Raw genomic sequence first — 21,734 nt, forward strand, 5'->3', positions numbered from 1 at the left:
GAGGAGGTCAGAGAAGGTGGAGAGCCGTACATCAGAGGAGGTCAGAGAAGGTCCAGAGCCGCACATCGGAGGAGGTCAGAGAAGGTGGAGAGCGTACATCAGAGGAGGTCAGAGAAGGTCCAGAGCCGCACATCGGAGGAGGTCAGAGAAGGTGGAGGGGGTTGTAAAGGGGTCATAGATACGTGGCGGGACTTCCGATGCCTTGTCGAGATCTCCAATTCTGTGTACCGCTCCTTGCACAGGAGGACGCTTTCCTGACTGTGGCGGCCATATTGAGTGGCGCAACTCTTATTAATACCACATTGGATCAGTCTGTTAGTTGGTTGTAATACTTTATTGGGGTCTGGTATGTATGCAGACTACTGCAGATCCTGCTTGTGTTATACTTTCAGTCATAGTTTCATGCTTCCAACAGTCACAACTTTTTCATTTCTTTTTAATGGGCTGTAATATAATAATTATGTTGGAATAAATTAGACTAATGTGTACCCATTATCTATGGGTTGCGACTTTAAGAAAATGTTTGTTTGTTTTTTAAATTCTTTTTCATGTGACTTTTATTTTTTCAACTTTAATTTGTTTTTCCTATTTTGTTTTCAATTAACTTTATTGCTATCACAGAGGGGGATAAGAAGTCCCCCTCTGTGATAGCAAAGAGGATGTGACAGGCCCTCTTTATGGAGACACCAGGGGTCTCCAAGACCCCTAATGTCACCCAGGACCCCCCAAAGAAGCTGATGAAGCAGAAATCTGCCTCACCAGCTTCTCTCCAGCATCTGAAGCTGGAGAGTGACATAAGAATGCAGAAGTGATGTAATATACAACACTTCTGCATTCTGACACCGAAGAGGGGATCGGAGGGAGATCGGGCACTGATGTCCCTCTGATCCCCTGTCACAGAGCCACCATTTCTCATCTTAATCTGCACTGGTCATCTTGGTCCGCACTTCTGATCTTAATCTGCACCGGTCATCTTAATCCACTCTGGTCATCTTGGTCTGCATCTTAATCCGCATTTCTCATCTTACTCCACACTGATCATCTTGGTCCCCATCTGTCATCTTAGTCCGCACTGGTCATCTACATCTGCACTGGTCTTCTTGGTCCGCACCCTGATCTTAATCTGCACTGGTCATCTTGGTCCGCACTTAGATCCCTGGGTACCTCATGCTTGGGTCTACCGCCTACATCCCTGGGTACCCCATCCTTGGCTCTAATGCCTACATCCCCGAGTACCCCATCCTTGGGTCTACAACCTACATCCCCGGGTACTCCATCCTTGGCTCTACCACCTACATCCCCGGGTACCCCATCCTTGGCTCTACCACCTACATCCCCGGGTACCCCATCCTTGGCTCTACCCCCTATATCCCTGGGTACCCCATCCTTGGGTATACCACCTACATCCCCGGGTACCCCACCCTTGGCTCTACCACCTACATTCCCGGGTACCCCATCCTTGGCTCTACCACCTACATCCACGGGTACACCATCCTTGGCTCTACCACCTACATCCCTGGGTACCCCATCCATGGCTCTACCACCTACATCCCTGGGTACCCCATTCTTGGCTCTATCAGGTACATCCATGGGTACCTAAGCCCCATCCTGGAGTCTACTATCCTTAACCCTGAACCCTCTAAGCTCTAAGTCCCCCCTTTCTGGCTCTCCTGTCCTTTACATACTGTGACTCCCGTTTAGTTTACTCATTTGTATTGAGACTGTAGTCTATTATGGGAGTGAGCTTGGAGTTTCCTAGGTAATAGAATAGAAGTGGAACTTGAAAGTCACCTCACCTCACACTGTCCTTGCAGCTCTGGTCTTCTCACACAGCAAACAGCATGACCGGAGAAAGCTCGGCGGAGGCTGCAAAAAATAAAATACATTGGGGCAGTGGAGAACTGTGCGCCCCCAACTGGGAACACCACAGCACAGCCAGTAAGTGGCGGGTCTCTCTCAAATCAGTCTGCCTACTAGTTTGCCGTCAGGCTGGCCCAGCTCGCTTCTCACTGGCACTATGCTGCACAAGGCACTATGGTGCAGTCGGAAATTACGCTTCTGGCCTGTCTGTGAATAGCAGTCATACTACGTACAGAGATGTGAAACCTGATAGGCTGCCTTCTCCTCACATTGGCTGGGACTGTTCACGCCCCTCCGCTCTGTATTGGGCACTATGTGACGTTACAACCATACTACGTTCTAGTTCTTTTTCCCGTGATTGGATAGAAAATAGATAGTCACGCTGTGATTGGATTAGATAGCCTCACCCCTCCCTGCAGCTGCTATTGTTTGTGTGTGTGCAACCGGCATAACGGAGCTTGTGAGGGAGGGGTCTGTCCATCGTGTGGGTATACACTGTGCTCTCTCAACGCGCCCCCCCCCCCTACCCTATCCGGTCATGGCCTCCTTGGATGTACGTAGTGATGGAGCCGAGGCCTGTGTGGTTTCTGAGGAGGATCTCGAGGAGTGGAGGAACGGCAGGAGGACGCGGTCCAAGGTGAGGAGGCTGCTTGGGCCGGTCTGCACAGCTGTGTGCTTACATTCCTTCTTGTGTGTGTCAGGCTGGTGAAAAGAGCAGTACATTGCAGACACTGGTGTCATAGCATTGAACGATATTCCTCTGATAGGGCACAGCAGTATTCATCAACGTCCAGGCAAAGTCCTACCCAGCCAGGGTGACGTGTATAGCACATTTATTAGGGTAACAAAAACAATTTAAAAAAAATGTCTTACCTTTAAGTGTGGATGCATATCATAACATGGTGTTATTGCATGGTTCCATGTGATTAATGCACGCTACCGTGCGTTACAGTATTTATAATGTGCATAATAACAGGTTAGTCAGGATATGAAATTAGTCTTTGCTTTCCTCCATGAGTGCAATGAGTTGTATGACCAGGTGTCAGTCCTTCTCCATGATGGTTGTACGTGGGTGGGTTTGTCTACAGTTTTTGTATTTAAAGGAGTATTATGAGGTGAGTGAAAATCACTCACCCTCATAGTTCTAGCCGACGTGTGACAATGAAACTGTCACACGTCGGCTCAATAGATCGGGAAGTGAGCGAACACGTATTGTCACTCGCTCACTTCTTGATCATGTCCCTGCAGAGAGCCGTGACTGTCAATCACTGCTCCCTGCTGGGATTCCCTCTCTCCCCGTCCGATCCTCCAGCGCTGACTGGAGGAATGGAGGGGGAGGGGGCTGGTAAAGCTGGCTCTGCCTCTAGATAGGCAGAGCCAGCTGTCACTCACACATCTGGGTGGATCTCGACAGTATTGTCGGGATCCGTCCCAGCTGCGGCAGTCTCAGTATACCACGAGCTGTAGCTCGCGATATACTGAGCTTTCGGTCACAGGAGGACGCTAGTATATGTCCTCCCGTGACCCTTAAGAGAACTATGGGGAAAAACACTTACCCCATAGCTCTCTTCTAAGGTGCCCATACACTTTACAATTATCGCACAATTTCTCTGTGATGAGAGGACTCCGGAGCCGGACGAGTAGCTTCCCGACCGGCTGTTGTAATTAAACGGCTGGCCGGGAGCTTTACATTCAAGCAATCGGAGGTCTCTAGAGGCGCCCGATCGCTTGTATTAGCAGAAGCTGTCACTGCCGTTGCCGGTCCTGAGATCCGCTGTGCTCGGTGCGGCCGGGACCAGCACGGCTGCTCTGTGACCGGAGATCAAATAGGAGATGAGTACACAATCTCCCTCTGACCTCGTCTCTGGTCCTCGAATGCAAGAAGTGGTGTATATTACATCACTTCCGCATTCTGCTGTCATTCTCCAGCTTCAGGAGCTGGGGGGAAGCTGGTGAAGCAGATCTCTGCTTCATTAGCTTCTCTGGGGCTCCCTAGGTGACAGGGGTCTTGGAGACCCCTGATGTCCCCATAAAGAGGAGCTGTCATGTAAATTGGCTTCTTGGCCCCCCATGTGATAGAAATAAAGTTAACCGCTTTAAGACCAGGTGTTTACACCCCCTTCCTGGCCAGGCCATATTGCAGTATTCAGCGCTGCGGTACTTTGACTGACATTTATTCCGTCATGCAACGCTGTACTGAAACACATTTTATACCATTTTGTGGGGACAGATAGAGCTTTCTTATGGTGGTATTTAATCATCCCTACGGGTTTTATTTTTTACTATATTTAGGAAAAATTACTTAACATTTTGAAAAAAACAAACATTTTTTTTACATTGTTAGGAAATAATAATAATAATTATTATTATTAGGTCTGCGGAAATTAACGATTAATTTCTCGATTAATCGTTAACCTTTTTGATTGATTAACATTTTTTTTGATCGCTAATGAAAATACTCACCTCTCCGCTGGCTTCCGGGTGTCCCGTCGGAGATCCGGTGACGTCACGGACATCGACATCACTTCCCCAAGTGTCTCCGTCGGCTAACGAAGGGAAGGGGAAAGAGTCCGGTGACGTCGATTTCCCCAAGTGGCTCTGTCGGCTAACGAAGGGAAGGGGGAGGAGTCCGGTGACATCAATGTCCGTGACGTCACCGAACTCCTCCCCCCTTCCCTTCGTTAGCCGACGGAGCCACTTGGGCCGGTGAGACTCAGTGTATATGTTCACTTCTGGATAGCTTTATCCACATTCTGCATCTTAGATTTTACTTTATGGGGCTCCAAGCCTCTGATTGGCCCTGCAGGTCTGGAGCAAATGCCGCATTCATTAATATGAATTTGCCTAAATACCTGGAGATGTCGCAATGTATATCAGTGTTATATCTTCAGGTATTTACAAGCACAGCAGATGTTATATTCTATGTCGCTTCCTGAACGTTCTTGGGCCGGTGAGTTTGCCCAATAAACGTTCTGCACGAGCGCCAGCCAAAGCATTGGCCTATACACATACAGCAATGAAGTAACACAATGAACTAGGATCACACTAAGCCCTCGTTCACACCTGAACGTTTTGTAGCGCGTTCTACGCTCGACAAACGCTCTACAAAACGCTCAAAAATATAAATCCCGTTGTATTCAATGGTCTGGTTCCCACCTTGGCGTATTTCCGCCCGTCCCTAACGCGCTACAAAAGGTACATGTACTACTTTGGGCCGTTTTTGTTGCGCGTTTCCATTGGGATACAGCCAAGTAGCGCTCCGAAACGCTCGATTGTCGCGCGATTTTTTTTTTTACCGCGAACCGCGGTAAAAAAAAAACGCGCGACAACCGCACATATGCAATACGCCTAGGTGTGAACCAAGCCTAATCCAGCACGTTATTATTCGGAGTTGCCCCACTCAAGCGGTGGCCATATTAAGTGGGACACGTGAGATTAATAATGTGCTGGATTAGTGTGATCCTAGTTCATTTTATTACATCATTGCTGTGCTGTATGTGTATAGGCCAATGTAGTTGGCTCTGTATGTGCGTTATAATTGATAAAAAAAAATTAGATTAATCGAACACAAAAATATTAATCATTAACAGCTCTAATTATTATCCATTTTTTTGGTAAAATATAAAAGACGGGGTCACGTCGAGTAAATACACACCAAACTCATCAAGCTTAAATTGCGCGCCCCCGCGAAATCGCAAAAAACTCTCATACCCAAAATTGACCATAGGCGACGCTTTAAAAGCTTTTACCGCTCATCAGTTTAGTGTTATCAGTGATTGATGGCTCTACAATGATTGCTCTCATTGCGACTTTCGCGGCGATATGTAAAATGTGCGGCGTAATGGGCGCAATCGTCGTTTTCACAGGTATGCGCACCTGACGCATATTTGCATGCATGTATGGGTGGGGACTTTAATAAAAATGTTCTGTTTTTATTCTTTTATATGTGTAACTTAAAAAATGTTTTTGGAAACTTACATTTTTTTTTCCACTTAACTTTATTGCTATCACACAGGGGGCTAGGAAATCCCCTATGTGATCACAAAAAATGTGACAGGTCCTCTTCATGGAGACATCAGGGGTCTCCAAGACCCCTAATGTCACCTAGGACCCCCCTGAAGAAGCTGATGAAGCAGAGATCTGCTTCATCAGCTCCTCTCCAGCGTCTGAAGCTGGAGAGTGACACGAGAATGCGGAAGAGATGTAATATAAATCACTTCCGCATTCTGACAGCGGAGAGGGGATCGGAGGGAGATCGTGTACCGACCTCCCTCTTGTTTGTATGTTAACAAGCATCGCTGCCTGTTTTAAAATTTTCGGTAGTGGGCATGGCCGGGCAGGAGGTAGTTAAGTGTAAAAAAAAATATATATATTTTTTTTTTTAAAAGTCCTCCACCCCCCCCCCACATACACGCAAACATGCGTCGGGTGCTCCTACGTTTGAAAACGACGATTCCGCCTAATGTGCCGCACATGTTACATATCACCGCGAACGTCGGAGTGAGCGCAATCATTTTAGGGCCATTAATCACTGATAACATTACTGCTGAGCAGTAAAAGCGTTTAAAACGTCGCCTATGGCCAATTTTCGGTGTGATCGTTTTTTTTTGCGGGTGTGCAATTTTAAGGCTTGACATGTTTGGTGTATATTTACCCGACGTGACCCCGTCTTTTATATTTTTACCAAAAATATGGGGAAAAATAAATGTTTGACATAACAGGGGAAACATTTTTTTTCTTGACATTTATGGTACTTTTTTCATTATACAGTAAAAAATAAAAATAAAAATGTTAACATAAACTGCAAGGCTAAAGTCCGGTCATGCTGACTCGTGACATTTTTGACTGACTGGTGAGACACCCTAACATTTTCCAAGCCCTGGTGACTATGCATATCGAGGATGTGGCCATGACGCTCTGGGCTCATAGGCAGTAGGTTGAAGTGGGTGTCATTCGTCCTGGAAGAGGAACAGCCCTGGACAATGGAGCTGTGAGTCTGCTGGGGACCTCAGTGGGGAAGTAGGTGAGTATTGCAGCAAGAGTTGCTTTATTATCAATATATGTTGTTGTGCTTTTTATTTAAACTGACATTGAGACATGGAGTTTGCTTATAATAAAAGTTTTCTTTGTCATTTGTCAAAGCGTCATTTGTCTTGTGTCCTGTGTGGTCCTATCGCACCAGACTTCTCTCCACATTGCACCCACCAGTCTTTTATCAACCAGTGGCTGATTGATCAAAACTGGTGGTAATGGACCACAGAAATTTGTTGTGAACTGGCCATAATGGTCTTTGAAAAGGCAAAGGAAGGATTGCACACCCTGCTTGTCTTCACTTCTCCAGTAGCGTGTATATGTATAGATATATATATATATATATATATATCAGATATATATATCTGATAAATGGGAATCCAGTGCTGTGTAGAGAACATATTTTTTTCTCTCTGTAATGTATATATGTAAATTGCTCATATGGGGGTACAGCAAGAACATTCAGTGACATAGCCATGTATCCCAGCATCAGCCATGTGATGGAATGTTGCTAGGGTGACAGATACTCCCTAACATGGAGATGGCCCCATGGGACTCTGTGTCATGTTATGTACCGCGTCATTCTGGATATCCCAGTGCATTAAAAATTCCCCTGGGTATAAATTGTTGGAGACATTGTCATACTGCAGAGTAGTACATTTCTGATTAAAAGAACGGCTTGGATTTTATGGAGATTGAATTGTTGCAGGACATTTCTTCCAGCAATGTGTGCGACAGGAAGACTCGGCTTGAACAATGTGCGTTGCATGTTGGTAAGCGGTGTGTTTGTCCTATTACTGAGCAGTTGGTGCCCTTCAAACAACTGTCACACAGAGGTCAGCATGCTGGGTAAAACTGTAGGACAGCCAAGCAAATGATAGTCGGCTCAGTTCTGTGCCAAGAATGCTTTGCTTGCTTCTCTGCTACCCAAATAGTATTTTACATCACTCTGTAATCGATGAAAAGAACTATTTTTGTCAAGTGGCTTTATGGCTCATCTTATGTCCTATTTGGAGGTTTAGTGTTTCAGATATGCTATGCACCTTTATCATATAGAGCAGGGGTAGGTAAACACCGGCCCTCCAGCTGTGGTGCAACTACAAACCCCACTAGGCATCGCTGACTCTAACAGCCACAGACATGACTCCCAGAGGCAGATGCATGATGGGATTTGTAGATTCACCACAGCTGGAGGGCCAGAGTTTGCCTACTCCTGACATAGGCCAATGTGCAAGATGGCAGCATCCACATACAGGACAAAACTGGCTTCCTCAATATAGCTGCAGAAAATGAAGGTCTCCTGTGTACCCTACACTACATCACACCATTTATTTAGCCCTGTTACCAAACACCTTTGACGCCATTGATATGCACAGCATCATAACGCTAGTTTAAGAGGGAATTTACACATTTTGGTGTGCTGGAGAAGCCATGCCATCATACTGCATGATGAAGTGTAATTTGACTTCAGATTTGAAGGCTTTAGGCCTCATTCACACACAACGCAAGAGCAAAATTGTATATTGCGAATGTAGGTGCATGCGCGTATTTGTCAAAGCGCTATAAGCAATCCCAGAATGCGTAATTCGTAATAGAAATTTTAATGAACTCTGTGCGTACACGCAGAAATACGCTGCCCGGACGCATCTCGGGTCCATTCTGTTTTTGCGCATTTTTACACTACGCAAATATACACCTCCATACGCAGCTATGTGTATGGAGCCATTTATTTGCATGTGCTGCATATGGTACAATGCGCATATACGCAGCAATTGCTAATAAATTCTTTAGTGGGGGGGGCAGACTCTACTCCTAGTCTACTCCTTGACTTCCCTTCCTCCTGCCTAGACATGCAAACCTTACACTTACATTAAGTTTCAATGGAAGCACAGAAAGTAAGCCACTGCTATGTCAAAAGTGTTTTGTTTTGGATAGAGTGGAAAAGGCTAAAGATTCTGTTAGGATTTTATTGCTGTGTGTCCCTATTGGAGCACCCCCTCCCATTGGGATGGTGGGAAATCTCTGCAGTGGGGAAACATTCACAGAAAAAAAAAAAAAATTTTTTTTTGTAGGGTCTGATGAGAGGTTTAACCTTGTATAATTGCATGAATAACCAGCAGCTAGAGCAGCCATACTAATTACCCCTCACGATCCCTCCAATTTGATCATTTCCCTATACATTCTGTTTAATAGTACTTTGAAACCTTCAAACAAGTTATTTTTTTATGATACAAGAGTCAAATAAAATTGATTCTGGGCTATATGACTTCTGCCTTTGTTGCTTTCTTCCTTGCACACACAGTCAGAGATGTGGTACAGGTGAAAGTGAGACTTAAAGATGAATTGGAAATGTTCTGAGTGTGAGAAGGGAAGGCGAGGGCCATGGTGTCTGTTTATCGTTGGATGTCAGTTAGTGGTCTAGAAGTAAATGAAGGAAGGTGATTAACCCAAGCTTTTGGGATCCCTTTGGAAGACCTAGAAAGAATGGTGTGGGAGAGGAAGAAGCAGCATTGAAGAAGACCTTGAAAGAACTATGGGAAAAACCATGAGAAATTTGCATCTTGAGTGCCAAGGGGAAACCGTGTGCAATACAGAGGAGGGGTCAAGCAAGAGAAGAAGAAAAAGGCACATTTAGATGTGACTGCATAGAGGTCACTGGTCACTTTTGTGGATACCATTTCTGTTAAATGTGCTGGGTGCAAAGAAGTGAGTTAGATGTGAGGAAGAGAGTCACTGTAGTTAGACACATGAGGAGTTCAGTTTATCCCTGTCCCCATGCCTTTGTGTTGGTCCTTAAAGCCCAACTCCAGGGAAAATAAAAGTTTCCCCTTGCAGTGGAGTTGTTTAGGCCCAGGGGGCAGGAAAAATCTGTTTGCTTACCTGATCTTGGCTCCCCGTTTTCCCCTCCGCTCCAGCTGTGGTCTGTCCTCAACCTCCTTGCATACAATGCAGGGCTATGGAGCTTGGATTGTACGTGATGACATCAGCGCTTCTTAGACCGACACAGAGAAGGGTAGAAGAGGCTGCACAGACCAGTTTCTCAGCCGGGCAGGAGGGGGAAATCAGGTAAATAAAATGCTTTTTCCTGTCCCCTAGGCACTGCAAGGGAGATGGCTGTGACCGTGATGGTTAAATTCACTGCGGCATAGGGTTGTTTTTCTTCTTAAAAAAAAAACACACACACACACACACACACACACACACACACACACACTGTTGGGTAGAGGTTGCATAGATTGATTTAGTGAGTGACCTGGGATTTAATTGTTGATGTCATTGATTTGCTTGTGTCTATGTGTCCTATTTGCCTTTTTTTTCTTTTTTTTAACTTTTTTTTATCACATGGGCAGGGCTTGAAAATTAACTCATCCAGAGGACGCCGGTGCCGGATGAGTCGCAGCACACGCCGGTTTCAATAGTTACCAGCATGCACTGTGTCCGGCTTCTAACAACAAGACGCTGGGCCGCTAGCTGGCTCCGCCCCCGTCCACCAGCGAGAGCGCCGTGTGGAACACGGGGGCCTTTCCTGTTAACCAGCAGGGACAGACGTGTGCACTCATGTCACGGCCTCGCACCCGGCACGTGTGCAGAACGGGACAGAGGACCTCCTGAAACTGTCGGGCGTTCGGTCCATGACTGAGCGCCTGACTTTTCAGAGGGGGGTGACACCAAAATTACAGTCATTTTGGTGTCACCCCTCCAATGGTGTCCCCCGGGTGCGGGCCGCACCCCCCTTGTGACGCCACTGATCTGGATGTCATAACAGGCTGTTATCTAATACAAAGGCAACAAAAGCAACATCATAAATCAACTTGGAACGTGTGTTGGTGCTCATGGCAACAGTAAATATTGGCAAATAAACATTATGTAATGTATTGTGGACAGTAAATAAGTATACTATGGTGTATGGCAGTGGTCCCCAACCTTTTTATCGCCGCGGACCGGTCAACGTTTGATAATTTTACCGTGGCCCACAGCAACCTGAGATGACATGTGGGGCACAGGATGCAGAAATGGAAAGAGTGTACAGTGAAATTAACAAAAATATTACAGACCAAAAAGAGAAGAAGAAAAAAAAAAAGATTAATCTGTATGGCAGAACCCAGAGCTGCCCCGTGATTGTGGGCCCACTGGTAGTGCACACCAAAAACTGCTCAAAAAACTTTATTACATACAGATTATCATTTTTTTTTCTTTTTCTCTTTTTGGTCTGTAATATTTTTTTATTCCATTACATGTTTAATGCTGCTGGCTTTATTATGCATTATTCTCTGTTTTTAGTCTTTAATATTATGGCCGCTGTGGTTGCTAAGAAACGCTTATGGAAACTTTCCCCACCGCTAGAGCTAGATGCCACGGTCCTCTGTCCCGGTCTGCGCACGCGCCGGGTGACAGAGGCTGTGACTTGAGTGCACACTTCTGCCATCGCTGGTTAACAAGAAAGGCCCTGCGTTCCACGCGGCGCACTCGCTGGTAGACAGGGGCGGAGCCAGCTGGCAGCCCAGCGTCTTGTCAGCAGCCGGACACAGCGTGCGTTGGTTACTATTTAAACCGCTGTGACTCATCCGGCACTGCTGTCCTCTCGTCAGACATTAATTTTCAAGCCCTGTAAATTACAAGGCTATAGTCCGGTCATGCTGACTGGTGAAATCTTTGACTGACTGGTGAAACACCTTAAGGCTGGGTTCACACCTAGGCGTATTGAATATGCGCGTTTGTCGCACGTATCGCGGCGCGTGTTTTTACCGCGATTCGCGGTAAAAAAAACTGCGCAACAAACACGCGTTTCCGAGGGCTACTTGGCTGTATGCCAATGGAACGCCCGACCAAAACTCCCCAAAGAAGTACACTTCTTTGGGCGTAGGGCGGTTTCCCGCGCGTTCGTACTCGCGGAAAAACGCCCAGATGGGAATCATGCACATTGAAAATAATGGCATTTCCCTGTTTTAGCGTTTTTTCCGCGAGTACGAACGCGCGGAAAAACGCCCAGGTGGGAACCGGGCCTTACATTTTTCAAGCCCTGCACAAAGGTAATTGAAAAGAGATATTTAGGGAGATATTTAGTTTAAGTAACTGCTTTTCACTGAGAATGAAAATGTCACGTTTGTTATGTTGTCGCCAGTAATCATACAGAACCTACTAAGTTCAATAGCGTAATTTGGTGCATGCCTTTGTTTTCATGCTAGTACTTTCACATTCATGTTTAGTATTCTACTGTGTTTAGGAAAAATAACTTTGTTGATATGTGGGATTAACCAATAACTTGTGAATCTTAAATATTGCTAGACTTCTGGTGTTTACACATGTATTGTTTCTGTATTTCAGATCATTCCAGTATGGGAGAACAAGTCATGTGGCTCGTCCCGCAGTTTAGTTCGAAAAATTGGATCACAACTGCCTCTGAAGCCATGTCCAAGAGCATGTTTTGAGGTACTGTTTTTGGAGTTACATCTAAAATGTATGTATTGTAGAGTTTAGTACAGAATGTTCGATCCTTATTGTTGTTAGTGCAGCAATAAAGGTTAGGTTAGAGCAATTTAATAGCATAAATCAAAGCTAACCAATTTTATTTAACCTGCTTATGTCAGAACTATTGAGGCTAAAAGAATTGGTTCTGGACAAAAGCTTTTTCAGAAATTCTTGGAATCTTATACCACACATTTCTCAGCTAGTAAATCATGAGAAATACCATCAAAAAGATACAAAACAGCCAGGAAGTTATGTTCTCCGGTTATGGATGGTGAGAAGTGCCATCAGCAAGATAAGGACTGATCTTGAGCTAGGCTGTGTTAGAATCACACATATTGCCTAACAAAAAGGGTCTTTGATTAATTTCTTGTTATGACTGAGAAAAAGAAAAATAATGAGCGCGTTATAAAGTTGCCTTAGATACAGTTATTATTGAAAGAATTTGTATTATTGCATTATTAGTATGGCATGAAGCATAGACATACTTAATTGAATAATTTTAGATACATATATATTTTCTTGTGTATGTGTATATATATATGTATATGTATATATATATATATATATATGTGTGTATATATATATGTTCTTCTAATATTCACCCTATATTCATTATATATTGTGTGGTTATACTTATTGAAACATATTAGCATATAGTATCAGTTTGATGTCTTTAAGTACAAATAATTAGGTTGGGTATAATGTTGTATCAGTGAAGGATTTTAAGGTAACCAATGTGTCAGCAAATTGCTTCAATCATAAGGGATAATGTTGGAATTTTAAAAGAAAAATCCAGAATCAATTTTAGTCCAACAGTGCCCTCTTCCGGTAGTTACAGAGACCAGATCGCGCCCCTCTGGCATCATAATTAAAGGTAAAGATAAGCAAACCAGGCCCACATTTTTGGGTGATAAAAAGTTAGGAGAAGAGTATACAAGAAGGTTTTTAGACACTGAAAAAGGAGGACACACACATAAGAGGGGGAGATTTGAAGCTGATTGACGGGCTGTCCAGGGGAACCGACACAAAAGCTGACATCTCTCAGACAAAAGATTTAACACTTTTTAGTAAAGTATCATTTCTATTTATCTGTAGGCAATTGAATAGCCATATACGTCTGACCTAGGCCATTTGGTCCTAGTAGCATCAAGATTTGAGTAGATGATTCTAACTGCAGTATGAACAATCTCTTTTCCAATCTTGGGAGAGAAATCTACATATAAGTATAATCTCTTTGAAACTGATTTCAGTTTCTAGTTAATGATGTGGTTGTGATGTATACTTAAAATTAAAATAATTTAGTGGAAGTTTGTTTTTGCCTTAAATAGAAACTTGGCAAATTGCCAGTTCTGTGCATGATATAACAAGTTAGTTCTTGCGCAGTATAAATTTTGAGCTGTTGAATATCTGTTGTCTGAGAGAGATCACGTGTCAAATCTGTACATTATGTTGTTACATTCTGCTGAGCTAATAATACGCTACTAATTGCATTCCAGGTGTTACTTCGTTTTGTTTCATTTATAGTTGAAAATATCCAGTGGTTTCATTTTTCTCTATCTGTGTTGATCAATATTATTGAAACTTTTGATCCAATTTGATTTTTTTGTGTCTCACCAATCATCTTTTTATTATCATTTTGCACTGATTTTTAGTTAATAAATATATATTTTTGCACACAATTGCACTCATTTTGTCTTCAGGTTAGCACAAATAAATGAACTTGAGTTATTTTTGTTGATTAGTGAAAATAAGTTGGGAATCTCCTTAATTCCAGATCCTGGCCTATTTTCATAGATAGAGAACTGTTTATTTTATCAGAGTAAACATTCTGACACTATATTTTACCACTAAAAAGCAACTGTGTCCTCTCAGAAAAGTAAGTTATTGGTGTAGTGCAGGGGTAGGCAACCTTGACTCTCCAGCTGTGCTGAAACTACAAATCCCATAAGGCATTGCAAGCCACAGACATGACTCCCAGAGGCAGAAGCATGATGGGATTTGTAGTTTCAGCACAGCTGGAGAGCCAAGGTTGCCTACCCCTGGTGTAGTGAAAAGAGGTAGGTACTTGGGTACTAAATAGAAATCATTGTAGGTGGTCTACCCCTGCATTGCAAGGGTTAACTGCTCATTTTTCTCTGGGGGAGCAAATATAGAAGACACTGGTATGTCCCTCAATGTCTTCATGTCTAATGGACTGCATTAGATGTGATGACGTTATGTGTCCTTAGACTGCCAGAGCCCAGGGAAGAAGAGACTGCAGAGACAAGTCTAGCAGGCAGGCTAAGCTGAGGGTCGGGCGAGTAAATCTATATTTTTGCTTCCTAGACAAAACGAGCAGTTAACTTTTTCAGTACAGGGGTAGCCCCACCGCAAGGGATAATTTTTATTTTAAATCCTGAAGTTCCACTTTGATAAACTTATGGTTAATCAGTCTAGGTAATCTTCTATATTAATTTACTTATAAAGCATGTATATATAGAAAGCACAAAATGTTGCTTCTGTGCACATTCATTTGGAATACATAGAAAGGTTTAGTATTGTACAGATCACCTAGTGCATGTGAATGATAACTCATCTGTAGAGTCCCATATGTATTGTAGTGGTGTATTTTCTTTGGCGGGGGGGGTTTTAGTCTCATCCTGTCCTTATTGGTCTTGGTCACAACTAAAGTGGGATTGTGCTTTACTTGGTAAGGGACTGTTGCCATGTGGGTGTGGAGGTTGCTGACCAGATAATGACGTAAGTGATGCAGCTTTTGCAATTTGTAGACAAAACACCCATAAGCAGGATTTTATGTTTGTGTGCCCAATGAGGATATTTCTTATATTTCTTCTCACTTCCTATCTTTTAAACTTGGAAATATGGGAGCTGGCATGAACTTGTTTCTGGGGGTACTTGCTTTGGACCGGTCTTTACCTCTGCTTTGTTAATAGTTGAAATGCTTACTTGGAACAAGCAAGTGCATATTGGGTGCCCTGCAGATACTGCACAAAAGGTAGATGCAATTGTCAGCAATGGCAGCTTCCATATTTCTATCCCAAATGGCTCATGTTAACCATGAATATTATGACATTATTGACATGTAATTTGATGTGTAACTCTTACGTCTCTTTAGGCCCTTCCGAGTGCTTCTGACCTGTTTTTCAGTGATGCACCTCTTGTACCCACATTAGCAGACATTAAGTGGATTGCAGCAGATGACGATGAAACCTATGCAAGAGTCAGGTATTTCTTATTCTTTTTCATCTTTAAGGCCCCGTTCACACCAGGGCGGCAGCACAATTTTTGAAAAAGCGTTTTTTGGCGTTCTTAATCGCATTTCAGTGCCGCAACGCAATTAAAAATGCACAAGAGCGCGCTAATCAGCGCGTTTTCCATATAGATTTCAAAGAAAAACCCGCTGATCAGCACGACAAAAGTAGCTTAGGCATCATTTTGGGCAACAGGCATTTCGGATCGTGGGGATCCGTGCCCTTGAATGAACGGTCCCCATAGGAATGTATGGGATTGTTCATGTAGTCGTTTCAGCGTGGAAAAATCCATGTGAACAGGGCCTATATTAGTCTCCGGGCGGGAGGAGTTGAGCGGGGACAAAGCAGGCTGCTATAGACCACTTGTACATAAAGCGGGCTGCCCCGCTCTACATTTAGCCCTACTTGCCCGCAGCAGGGCTAAATGTAGAAAAAAATCCACCCACCCGGTGCCTGGAACTGCATGTCGTGGGCGTCGGGCGATAGGAATTCCCCATCCCTGGTCTGGCATACAGGGTACTAGTTTCCTGGAAAACTGCACTATATTTTTGTGTAAGAATCAAAAAGAATTGTTGGGGAAAACTGCTGCTTTTACCAACACGTTAGCAAGTAACTCTGTTTCTAAACCAACAGTTGAATCCTGTGCGTGATACTTTTTATGTTGCACTAACTGTTATTTTTTCAGGATCTGTTTTGAGGGACTGATAGTGCAAATAAAAGAAGTATCACAGATGGGACTTAAAGGAGAACTATGGGTTCAGTGCTTCTCCCCATAGTTCTCCTAAGTGTAACGGGAGGACACAAGCTAGCATCCTCCCGTCACCGAAAGCTCAGTATACCGCGAGCTATAGTGAGACGCCGCAGCCAGGACGGATCCCGACATTACTGTCGAGATCCACCCAGCTGGGTGAGTGACAGCTGGCTCTGCCTATCTAGAGGCAGAGCCCCCTCCCCCGTACATTCCGCCAGTCATCGCTGGAGGATCGGACAGGGGAGGGGGGGATCCTATGTGACAGTCACGGCTCTCTGCAGGGACAGGATCGAGAAGTGAGCGAGCGCCGGTATGTGTTCACTCATTTTTTTTTTTTTTTTTTTAGCATGTTGCTAAACCAAAAAAAAAAGATTGGGTATAAAATGCATGCACATAGAGCAGCAGCCTTGCGCAGCTTGTAAATATGGCCAGATAGTGGGCTGTTCTAACAGGCAAAGGCTCCTACACATATGGATAGTGTTGTAGCATGCTGCTACCTTCACACATTCCTAGTGAACCATCACACTGATGCACTGCCTCACTGGCCAGTAGCATTGTACAGGAGGCAGGAAGGAGTGGGAAACCTCCATCATTATCAGGGACTGCCAGAGCTTTACCTGTCAAAGGCCAGACAATCAGCTGCAAGGGCAGATCTTTAGATGCTGCTCTAGGTATGTTTAGGTGGAAAAAAAAAACAGATCGTACATTAAAACAGGGATGTACAAATCCCAGGAGCTCCGTGAACTCCTTACAAATGACAGCTGCCTCCTAATTTTTACATTTTTCTCTACTCTAGACTTGGAGCTCAAAAGTATCTGTACATGTATTGAGTACGTGCCTGGTATCTGAACATCCCTAGTGTGTATATAATATATAAAGTGTATATAATATTTAAAGTGAAGAATGAACACAATACTAAATATGTGTGTTTACACAAAATCAATAAATGGTTGTCCACAGTTGCTAGCCATGTCGGTAATATATACAGTACCTGGTCCAGGTTCTGCCTGAATGAAGTGAATGTTTGTGCTTTCTGTGAGCTGCTCTTAGTTGTAGGATGTCCATGTTCTGTTTTGGAATATTTGGCATTTATATGAGGATTATCTGGTGCAAATGTTCTTTTTTGTTGTGTGCATGTAGGAGTGACTCTAGGCCCCTGAAGCACAAATGGAGACCAAGCCCACTTTTAGTAATGCACAGAAATTCATCCGTCCCCAATCTGAAACTGAAAGAGGAGAAAATGTTTTCTCTGAAGAAACCAGGCACGTCTTTAAACCGGTCTACAGATTTGCAAGACGAGCTGAGTCTCCTAAGAAGTCAGATTGCTAGACTAGTTTCTGGAAATGCAGGTATTGTTGAGCTACACATGCATTACAGTAATCCTCCCTCTTGTAATGAAGTCTTGCTGGACTTAAACTCAGTAGACGCAATGTTTTACTGACTTTTTCTTTTGCAGATTTGGAGTGTTTGTAATTCCCCAGCTGATTTTGGGGTAATTTAGGTATTTTTTTGCCATACCTTTTTATTTGTGTGAAACTACTGGTTCAGCAGTGGTTAAAATACATCGAAGCCTGATCACTAAAATGTTCTTAAAGTTTTAACCTGTTCTACTTCCGAATCTTGTTTTCAGCCTTTTGAAAACTGCAGCATTAATTAAGATAATACTTTGTAATCCTGTCACTAAGGTTATTTTTCAAGCATTTGCTGTTATGGGGTGACAACAGTCTCCTAATTGTGCTTCTGTGTTGTCACTCTGTCACATGCTCAACAAGCCCCTTTTTTCAGAGGCTAGGGCTATATGCTGCTTGAAACTGCCCTTACATACAGAAGTGGCCTAACGGCAAGGAATGCATTTTAGTTTTTTCATGGCGTGCTGAGTGGATGGCATAAATCTACATTTGTGTAACATTCATAGAGAGACATAGCTTTTGATTGTAGAACTATCAGAACCAGTGCATTATGCTGTCCGTTTGCCGGAGTAGGAAGCTAGGTAAACAAAAACTTAACAGGCTGCAGAGCCCTGGATATTTAGATACTGAGATTGATCTATGATGGAAATCTTGCTGTCTAGCCCTTTCTACCGTGTTTCCCCGAAAATAAGACGGTGTCTTTTATATTTTTTTTTCTACGAAAAAAGACACTAGGTCTTATTTTCGGGGTAGGTCTTATATTACAGAAATCCCTGAAGATAGTGCTGGGTCTTATTTTCGGGGTAGGTCTTACTTTCGGGGAAACATGGTATGTTCTACTTCTCCACCTTTTTTGTACCTCTTCCTTTTATATGTATCTCACACACACACACTTCCCTCTGCTTTTATTTACCATTGCCATGTTTCCAGTGGTCGACCCTCATGTTGTTGTGTTTTTTTTTCTTTTTTTGTGAAGCTGAAGTTTCTGTGCCGCTAACACATTCTGGACCATACTGCGCAGTTGTAGACATTTTTAACTATACTGTGCAGGTGTTACCAGTTTTCTGTACTGCGAAACCAAGACCTTTCTCCTGTTCCTAGAGACACTATCCATGCGCACACCCTCTGGAAGCCCGTGCCTTTTAGGTGATGTAGTCTCCTTTTCAGCCTCCCCAGTGATTGGTGGAGCCTTATTAGAGCTGTAAACCTTTTTTTTTTTATACAGACTAGGGATGCACCCATACTGAGTATTTGGGGCGAGTACTCGTAATTACCCAATGGCTCCGATACCGGAATTTCCGGTCAGAGGAAGATTTCCTCTGACCGGCAGTGCCGTAAGGGAACATGGAGCCGGCTTCCCGGGCAATCAGGACTCCCGGCTTCCTGATTGGCTCCCCAGCCAAACAGCATTGAGCCGGCCGACTTCTAAATCGGTCAAGAGCTCACTAACTTAATCGCGTGGAGGGTTTCTGGTTCCATCAGATCAGTTCAGACATATCAGTCAATTAAATGATCGTATCGATGTGAGTTACGCAACAACAATCATTGTTTTTTGAAGTTGTACAAAGCAGTTGTTGCTGGCCACACAAAATATCTTCGTCTTGGTACTGATGTCAGACTTCTTGTCTTTCAGCAACTTCAGGCTCAACAGAATCTTTACCTGGCAACTTGGAAACAAGTACCCCTTTTGCTGACTTTGCACCCACTTATCAGTCAACCACATCATTCGTAATTAGTGACATTACCGAAGAGGATGAGCTGGATGTGTCAGAATATTCCACTTCTTCAATAATGGAATCTTCCTTTACTCACCAGCGGCAAATAGAGGCCAACATGTCTGATGATGAAGACTCGGTTTGTCTCTCAAAGTCCAACAGTTTTGCGGATATGATGGGAATCCTTAAGGATATTCATAAAATGAAAACAAGCAGAGATTGGTAAATTCTATGAGCTATTTATTCACATTCCTGAAGGGTCAGCATCCCTGTTCTGAAATGGCACATTGTGGCCTGAGTTTCCTCCACTGAAGGGTTTTCCTTTCACAAATTGTAAAAAGGAGGTAGTCAACCCCATTCATAACATGCCTTAGCTATTGACGGGTATTAAAACAACCGTTTATAAATGGGGTACGTTGTTTGAAAATATCAGGAGAATAATGTGCTGGTGATATGACTAACCGTTTAAATGCAAGCCATTATCATTTTCACTTGAACCCCCTTAATATGTCCATGTGAGGAGGTGGATATCTGAAATCTAGTGTCGAGATTGTACAGCCTAACCTCAGTAGGCAGGTCTATCTGTGGATGGAATGATTCTTTTACTGTATGTTATGGTTATTTTGGCACTAATATTTGTGCTTTGTTTCTGTGCAGGTCTAATAGAAATCAGTGTCTTCACAAAGAAGAAGATCCTATCAATCTTATTTCCGAGGTCCTTAGGCAAAAATTTGCACTTTGTGACGACGATGACAGAAAGAACATTTAACAAAGTTCATAAAATGTATTTTTTTTCCATGTAGTAAAATTCTGCAAAGGTCAATTATTTTGTTCTAAACTGAGGCAAGAGTTCAAGCTATAATTGTGTTTTATTACATTTACATGAGCTTCGTATAGGTGGAAAATAAACCACTTGAACAGTTTTGTCAATTAACAGATGGCTGCTACACCGTGATAGAGACCTGCATAATAGACTCTTATATAGGACACCACACAGCCATATGCTAAATAGCGAATTGTTAGAACTACAGATTTCTGAACAGCTAAAGATAAGAGTGTGACTGATGCCCTGTGTTATGAATGCAAATCTTAATTATGCCATTTCCACCGGTTTTAAATGCTCTATTTTAGATCTAAGGATGAATAATTTCCATTTGCTACAGTTATGGTTGTGAAATGTTTTAAGTACTCTTGTCTTGAAATTTTACAGCAGGTTCTATATAGCACACTAAGGCATTCAAGCTTTTGGTTGTTCTGGTCTGAAATTCCTATTACAGATTTAATGTGTACTGTAGACTTTATTCATTTTGCAGACTTTGGATGCTGGATGGATTAATACTGCAGGCAGCTAAGTATTAAAACATAGGGGGGGAGTTATGAAAACTGGAGCAGACAAAGTCTCGAGCCGTTGCCCATAGTAACCAATCCGCTTCTTTCATTCTCAAAGCTTAACTCAAACTGAAGAGAGAAGCTGATTGGTTACTATGGACAACTGCTTCAGATTCTGTCTGCTCCAGTTTGACTAAATTCCCCTTTAGAGAATGTATGTCTGGAAATGGCACAAACTTAATCTGTTCTGAATTGCGTTGTAACTGTTGATTTTTATATCAAAGGGTAGTTTTTCTGCTGCATTTCGACCTGCTTTGCGTTGCATTTGTTTGCACACAGTATGTCCTATTAAGGTGTGTTTGAGCTGCAGGATAATCGGTTTAAATGCAACAAACCCAGCTGCATGCATTTGAAGGGAAAATGCACGGTTTGACTAGAACACCTGTCAACATGAACCCTTAAGCAGCCAGCTTTTATGGGAAAGGTGGGTTATTTTCTCAGTGATTTATAGAACATTTAGGAGAACTGTTACAACTTACAGTATATGGTTTAATTTATTTTCCATTTGGAAGGACAGTATCACTGAAAGCATACCATATTTCAGTTTTATGTGGATGCTAGCTGATTTAAGTCACTTATGACTGGAGAATTATGTGGGTAGGAGATATGCATTTTCCATTTCCCAGTTTTTCTTACCAGCGTCATTGCATATTAAAAGGTAGTCTCTCTCTATCATTGTCCTTTTTTTAATGCCACATTACTGACCCTATTTCTAGATTCGTGTATCTTTAATTACAAATAGAAATGTATAATCGTAATATATATGGACAGCTTTTCAGCTCTCATCCATATTCCATCCTCCTGTCTCTTACAAAGATCTCTGTAGGTACATGCTCTGCCATCCATAATAGACAGCCTG

The 21,734-nt window shown here is 43.1% G+C and overlaps 1 protein-coding gene across 1 annotated transcript; it reads left to right on the plus strand.

The window, feature by feature from the left end:
* Positions 1-2,358: 2,358 nt before the first annotated feature.
* Positions 2,359-20,698, plus strand: MTFR1L (mitochondrial fission regulator 1 like). Its single transcript, XM_018558033.1, has 6 exons — positions 2,359-2,497; positions 12,217-12,321; positions 15,476-15,585; positions 17,503-17,711; positions 19,405-19,708; positions 20,144-20,698. Exons 1-6 carry the CDS (start codon positions 2,399-2,401, stop codon positions 20,253-20,255), a joined length of 939 nt encoding a protein of 312 aa, XP_018413535.1. The 5' UTR covers positions 2,359-2,398; the 3' UTR covers positions 20,256-20,698.
* Positions 20,699-21,734: the final 1,036 nt, after the last annotated feature.

The sequence above is a fragment of the Nanorana parkeri genome, unplaced genomic scaffold (assembly GCF_000935625.1).
Source record: "Nanorana parkeri isolate BGI_ZX_2015 unplaced genomic scaffold, ASM93562v1 scaffold316, whole genome shotgun sequence".
Taxonomy (NCBI): domain Eukaryota; kingdom Metazoa; phylum Chordata; class Amphibia; order Anura; family Dicroglossidae; genus Nanorana; species Nanorana parkeri.